Source organism: Arachis ipaensis, chromosome B01 (assembly GCF_000816755.2).
Source record: "Arachis ipaensis cultivar K30076 chromosome B01, Araip1.1, whole genome shotgun sequence".
NCBI classification, from domain to species: Eukaryota; Viridiplantae; Streptophyta; class Magnoliopsida; order Fabales; family Fabaceae; genus Arachis; species Arachis ipaensis.
The window spans coordinates 61,631,598-61,638,495 of record NC_029785.2 but is presented as its reverse complement, the minus strand read 5'-3'; the positions used below and the strand labels follow the sequence as shown (position 1 = coordinate 61,638,495).

Here is a 6,898-nt window from a genome sequence, read left to right as displayed (position 1 = left end):
TTAGAAGGACGATGGGGAGGAACTGGGATGTGAAGGTGATCCATGTGGTGCGTGAAGCTAACAAAGTGGCTGATGGTCTAGCAAATTTTATTCTGGATAGTGAGGAAGAAAAAGAGTTCTTTGAACACGCTCCTGGAGTCGTGAGGTTATCACTTTTTGCTGATAGTTCAGTGGTTCTTCAACCCCGAAGAGTGTAGCTGTGTTTTCCTTTTTCAAAGCTATTAACTCGAAGCCTAAAAAGAACTAACCCATTTCCACCCTTAAGTCAAAATAAAAGTAACATCAGCCAATCACCAAAAAAAAAATGACATCAGTCACCAATAACCTTTTCGTATTCGTTAATAAATCCATCCTATTTATCTCCACCAAAAAACATAATCCAGCCTAATTATAGCAACTTTCAATCTCACGCATTCAGTACTCCCTCATCTAAATCGAAAAAGAAAAACTACTATTCTATCGACAAAGTATAGGGATTTTGATTATTGGATGACCGACAATTGTGTTTTCCTTTCTAAGGCCCAACCGCCCAAGGAATCAATCTGTCTAATTCTTTTTTATGGACTTGGGGTTAATTTTATTTAATGGAGTTGACAAAATACCTCATCATAGCATGGACTATAAAGTTTAAACTTTAATTCAATGTGATGGCTCAGGCATTATGCGAATTTGCAAAGATCCCCAATGTACATAGAAGTCTCCAACAAATTTTTCACTTTCCTATTTCCCCAAACTATGAAAGCATAGCAACAATAGATAAAGAAATTAAGTTGTTATTACTTATTAATGATACGTGTATGCCAACCTTATATAGGTTTTTAAATTGAAGCAAATAGATCAGATAGAAAATAGATGAGGAGATATGTAACAATCCTAATGAATAGGAAACTTAGCTATCTATCTACTTGTGTTGCATTAACTTCACCCTGTGCTCTTCGCAATGTGTATCGCTACTCACAAAATTTTCCAAGATATGCAACGCAAGGAAGCTCTTGCTGCAAGGTGATAAACTCTTCAGTTACTCGGTCGCGGTGTCCGAGTTTTGTTGCTTGAGTACCATATCCGTGCCTGAAAAAGAGAACACTTAACCGTGAGAATATAGGGGAAAATGGGCAAAAGAATGCACCACATTTATGATAAGATGCACTCGCATTGTTTGATTCATGAAATTGTGTATGGAGTTTAACTGTGATGAGTTTCTATGCAAGTATGATGCATGGAATGAGGTGCTAGCTGTATACGAAAGCTATCAAAATCATAACTACGATAACTAACTGGTTTGTTTCTTAACTATCATAGCTAGCATAGATCATGAACTCAAACCATAACCTTAACAACAGAAGAATGAACATTCTAAAAAACCCTGAAATCCAAACATTTTTCCAAACCATCCATACCTTCCTTGAGTGTTGCAGGGTCCTCCAGAGTAAATTTGAATGAATAGTTTTGGCTGAAAAAGAGAGCAGATTTTTTATAAGTGTTTCAGAAAAATCGCAGCCAAAAATTTACCCAACATCCTTACAAAAATTTCAGGATTTAAGCAATAATAGTTTTCGTTAGAGAACATAGTTAAGAAGGAAAACAACTCTCTTCTCTTTCTAAGATTTCCTTCGTCACTTTCCGATCAAAAAGAATCTTCTAGTTTATGTAATACCTTGTATGGAAGAATGATAGTTGTTTACACATTAAGTAACTGGACTATAGTAGAGTACAACTATCATGTCACTAAAGAAAATATTCAAGGAAACAAAAATAAAAGAATATTATTTTCCATAGGAAAGTTACAATGTTCTACAGCCCAAATGACTTTCTTACTTTATGCAGAACACTGGTGAATAAGATGAACATATTATATCAACATTTAAAATCAGCTCCATCTTGAATGTAACTTTTAGCTGATTCTATCGAACTACCACAGATAAAACTAGATTAATATTCAGTGTCAGAAAGTTTAGCAAAGTAAACAGCAGCCCTGGCAGTCTGGCACTATATAATTCATGCAGTTTTGCAGTCCGTTACTAAGATCCAAAATGATGATTTAAGGAATATATGATGATTAAGATGCGAAACGTACTTTTCCTTGGCGGCTTGACACAGTTGTTAGAGTTGTGGGGGATAAACATAGTGGCTTGAGAAAACAAAATCCTTCTGTTCCGATGCATGCGATGAACAGAATTTCTTATGAAGCCAGAAGGTTCGAGGAAAACACTTAGATTGATAGTCTAAATCGATGTTTGACGAAGGTAAATGGGCCTGATTGCATTCCTCTTCCTTAAGAGAATCAGCTCTAGAACATGAATTCCTTGGAGTCTCTTGAGTAGACATATTCAAGAATGTTTTCCCCGAGCTTAGCAGATTACCTTCGCAACTTCTCAAAGCTGCTACAACATCAGGTAGTGGCACCCGAGAACCAAACTCAGAGGAACAAGTTAGAGTCTGATCTTTCATCATAGGCTTCTCAGAAGTTTGATCAGCATAGTCTGATTCGCTTCCTTGGTCGTCAGAAGGCATCGATTTCCGTAGAATTCTTCGGGAACAATTAAAGAAATTGAAAGATGACCTCTTTAGTCTGGCATACCTAGAAGCTGTGGCACAAGGTACGTAATTGATCCTGAGCTCAATGTTGCAACCCAATATGATCTGCAGGTAACTTGCAATCAGTTTCCACGACTTCTCGGCTCTAGCTACACTGTCACGACGGTGGAATTCCAACTCAGCAGCTGCAAGGCCTGAAAATTGGAACATTCTCCATTCATTAATTAGTATGCAATTTACTATGGAATTTACATCTCATAATAGACAAGAATAATTCTCTTTTCTTTAAACATTAAAGCAGAATAAATAATGACAGTACTGGGAAATATGTAATCCATATAACATAGTATATTCAAGCATTATAGAAGCATATTATCAAGATATGGTAAAGAAAAAAAAGCTTAAACTTTCTACATAAACAAACATAAAAGAAACTAACCACATAGTAGGAAGAGATTACAATATGATGCCATAAATTTTGAAGATGGTTGGAAAAAGAAATCGTAGCTACATGAGTGCAAATGTACCTTGATTGACACAAAGCGAAGATAACTTTCCCTGCTTCCTGAGAAAAGCCTTGAGCCGGCTTGATTGGCATATCTCTGTAGCTTTATACCATATGGAATCCAAAGTTCTTTTCTGATCCTCTTGCAATCCTAATCTATATGACTTTTCATCACATTGACCTGTAGCATTATTCTTCAAGCTCTCCCCTGTTGATGAAGTACTACAGAAATCACCATCTGTATCCATTTGAAGACAATCTTAGAGAAGAAAGTTCAACAATATGAAACCACTCCAATTTTGCCAACACCATATAAGGAAGGGAAAAGTCAAGCTCACCTCTATTGGTAGCACCTTTCAAATACAACTTGTCATCAGTTGCATCAGCAGGTGGATATTCTTCGGCACTTAATTGTAGAAGCGCTGCTGTGAACCATGTTCTTTGATTCTTTGAAATTCTCAATTGCTTCTCTGTTTCTGAAAGTACTTTTAACGCATGACTCAATTTCTGCATGTCTGCTTCAGCTAAAACGAAGAAAACACCCCGTCAGAGACCGTAGAAATAAGATAATGAGCAGCATAGAGTTCTCAATGGGAAGCACAGGCATTAATGGCATTAAAAGTTAAACAGCCAATATACACACTCAAAGCTAATAATTATACTCTTAAAGCACTAACAGGTTTGTCTAATCAAGAATCTTCTTCTGATTTCGGAATCACCGACTTCAGACTTCCCTGCAAGAATGTCCATAATAAGATTTGCAAGCTGTGAAACAAGTTGTAATGGATCTATCCGCGATCTCATCAGCTCCCGGGCTCTTATAACTGTATTTGAAGTGTCAGATGACAAAGCCAGGTCCAACAAGTCAAGCAATTCATCATCTGAAACGACACCAGTCTGCAGAACAACAAAGGTCTCAGGAAAAATGAAGAAAGTTTGAAAAACATACATGTATGGAACAAAGCATGATACTTACGAGCTCATGGGCTAAGGTAAGTGTGATTTTTTTACCAAGCAAACTCAGCTGATCAAGCATCATTTCTGCATCTCTAAGAGAACCACAAGATTTAGCAGCAATAAAATCCAAAGCAACTTGTTCAAAATCAAGACCTTCTTCAACACAGATTTTTTCTAATCTGCTCGCGATATCAACATCTTTAATCTTTGGAAAGTGATACCTCTGAGCCCGGGAAACCACACTTCGAGGAAGGTTATCCAAATCAGGAGTGATCATCACAAAAACCACATATTGAGAAACATTATCTAGGCTATTCAAAAGAGTAGCCCATGTTTCCCCGTTCAAGAACTGGCACTCATCGATAATGTACACCTTAAAGCGTGACGAAACCGGAGGAATACAAGCACTCTTAATTAGGGACTTAACCTTGTCTACATGGTTGATTCTCAAGGAATCCACTTCCTTAACATCTTTACTTCTTCCAGAAAAGAGCGAAATACACTCTTTACACATACCACATGGCCTTTGCACCTCAAGGGATAGGCAATTTAATGCCGCAGAAAATATCCTAGACGCAGATGTCTTTCCGGTACCACGGGGACCATGGAAAAGGTAAAATGATGTTATCCTTCCACTGGAAATGGCCCCCATAAGTGACCTTCCAACCACATTTTGCCCCACCAAATCACCAAAAGATTTTGGCTTAAATTTCATTGATAAACTTCTTGGAGTTTCCAAATTTGGACTATCTCCGCCACCTACGTTTCTTGTGCTTCTGCATCCATAAAGATCAGTCTCATTAGCTTGCTGCAATAACAAAGGAAGATCTTCTACTTCAGAATAATGATTTGATTCTCTAAATCTTGGTGATTTTGACCAACAACAGCTTATTCCACATCCATGTAGATTATCCAAAGCATCTTGAGTTATTCGTACTGAAGCACTATGAGCTGAGAGAGCATCACCAAAAGAAAGGTGTGGACTACCTACATGGCTCACAGTATCACCTGTCGCTTCAGATGGTTTAACTTTTGTAGTCCTGCGCTGCGACTTTCGGGTTTGCTTCAAGTTATCTACCCTCCCTAACTGCGAAGATAAATAGCACAATTCCCCGTCCCTCAAATGATTAACAGACGGCACCATGCCAGCCAGATCCAACCCTCTACCTCCATAGTTGCTGCTACAGCTTTCACTCGGTGATTTATTCCCAACAATGCCTTGCTGATAAGCATTAGAATAAACTAGCTCGTCGTCTCGCTTTGTTTCCTGGCAGGATATCCCATGATAGTTCCTCTTAGAGTTCAAAAGGCCACAATTCAGCTCAAAATCAGCAGTATCCTGCTCTCTATGTCCCTTGAATTCTAAAGTCTTTGATCTAAAACCATCATTGTTATCACTAGAACCGCATGCATGAGAAGCTTCGAGGAAGTGCAGCGAAATCCCATTATTGGAACCGTTTTCCCATTGAACATTGTCAATCAAAGGAGAGAGCTTGTTAATGCAGTTAGTTGATGGATCCCTCAGTGACCTCACCCTCCTCAGTGCCACAAGAGTTTTGGAAATTGGAATATCAACTGAATGCCTTCTACCATCCATCACTCTATTACTCTTACACAATCAAAACCCTCCAAAAATAATGCAAACCCCTACAAGCCAGAGAATAGCATCAAAAACGTAAAAGAAAAGGGATAAAAAGGAGTACTTGATTTTAACCAAACAATAGTACTTAAAAATAAACAATAAAACACAACAGAATGAGGAGGTTTTGGGGTTAAAAACAAAATTTTTGCATTGTTGCTGATTTTTAATTAATGTACTTCATCTTCAAATCTGAGTCACTATCAAACCAAAGAAATGAGAGTAACGGTTAGTTTCTGAATGTGCGCTTTGCAAGACAACTCTCCCGGGGAACACATTATCACACGCAAATTAAACAAACAGAAGAATATAAAAACCAAAGAAGTACCTTCGATCAAAAGAAAAAATATTAGAACGCCATTACAGCATTACAAGTATGGTTTTCTAAATTCTAACCTGTATAGCGCAATGTACTGGTTTCAATCCCCGTAGGAACAAAGGACAACTGGGAACGAAGTCTTAAGAGAATCTTGTGTTCAAATTTTGACACACATGAAGAATAAAAATAAAAATAAAAATTGTTGGAGATGGAAAGTGGAAACAGACAATGCCAAACGGACAAAGGTTGTGAAAAAAAATATAATAAATAAATAAATAGAAATAGATTATATAAACATATAAAATTATAGTAGAGTATAGAGCATTAGAGCGAACCTTAGGAAATGGAAAGAAACATGTTGTTGGAAAATGAGAAAGAAAAATTAAACCCGTTGAATGGAGTAACGTAGAAAACGGGGTGTTGAAAAACACGAGTCTTTGAAAGAAAGAGTGGGGTTGGAGCCTGGTGTATAGTTACTTACTTACCAGTACTTACTACTAGTTAGTAGCAGCTCAGGGTGAGTGGTGGTGAGTAGTAATAATAATAAATAGTAAACGATAGAAGATGGATAGAAGGTGGATGGAGATTGGAGAGGATAAAAGTGGAAAGAAAAGAATGGGATGGTCAATGGTGGTAAAATCTAAAATGTAATAAATGGCAGCGGTTGTTAAGCATGACATGGGGGTAAGTGTTGCTGTGTCACGGACATCTAAGCGCTCAACATGTGTCCATTTCTGTCTACAAACATAGCCCCGACTTGTTTTCTTCGTCGGAGAAGTATTGTTTTCTCTCTCATTTTATACCAAGCTTCTTTAGGCATTCTTAAGTTGAGCTAATTACTAATTCAGTTTCTCAAAAAAATCTCTAAAAAATGTTAATAATAAATTAATTTTTAAATAATTTAAAAATATGATAAAAATAATAATTAAATATTATCTTTTTT

General features: G+C 37.1%; 1 protein-coding gene across 2 annotated transcripts; it reads right to left on the bottom strand.

Moving 5' to 3' along the window:
* Positions 632 to 6,567, bottom strand: LOC107630973 (protein STICHEL-like 2). 2 transcript variants are annotated; one of them, XM_016334272.2, is made up of 8 exons: positions 6,291 to 6,567; positions 4,017 to 5,644; positions 3,718 to 3,937; positions 3,379 to 3,564; positions 3,063 to 3,278; positions 2,075 to 2,729; positions 1,398 to 1,450; positions 632 to 1,068 (listed from the first exon to the last, which is right to left on the bottom strand). In XM_016334272.2, the coding sequence occupies exons 2-6, from the start codon at positions 5,592 to 5,594 to the stop codon at positions 2,101 to 2,103; spliced, it is 2,829 nt and encodes a 942-aa protein (XP_016189758.1). In that variant the 5' UTR covers positions 5,595 to 5,644; positions 6,291 to 6,567; the 3' UTR covers positions 632 to 1,068; positions 1,398 to 1,450; positions 2,075 to 2,100. The 2 variants fall into 2 exon arrangements, with proteins under 2 accessions (XP_016189758.1, XP_020977651.1); XM_021121992.1 differs by lacking the exon at positions 6,291 to 6,567 and adding an exon at positions 6,033 to 6,167.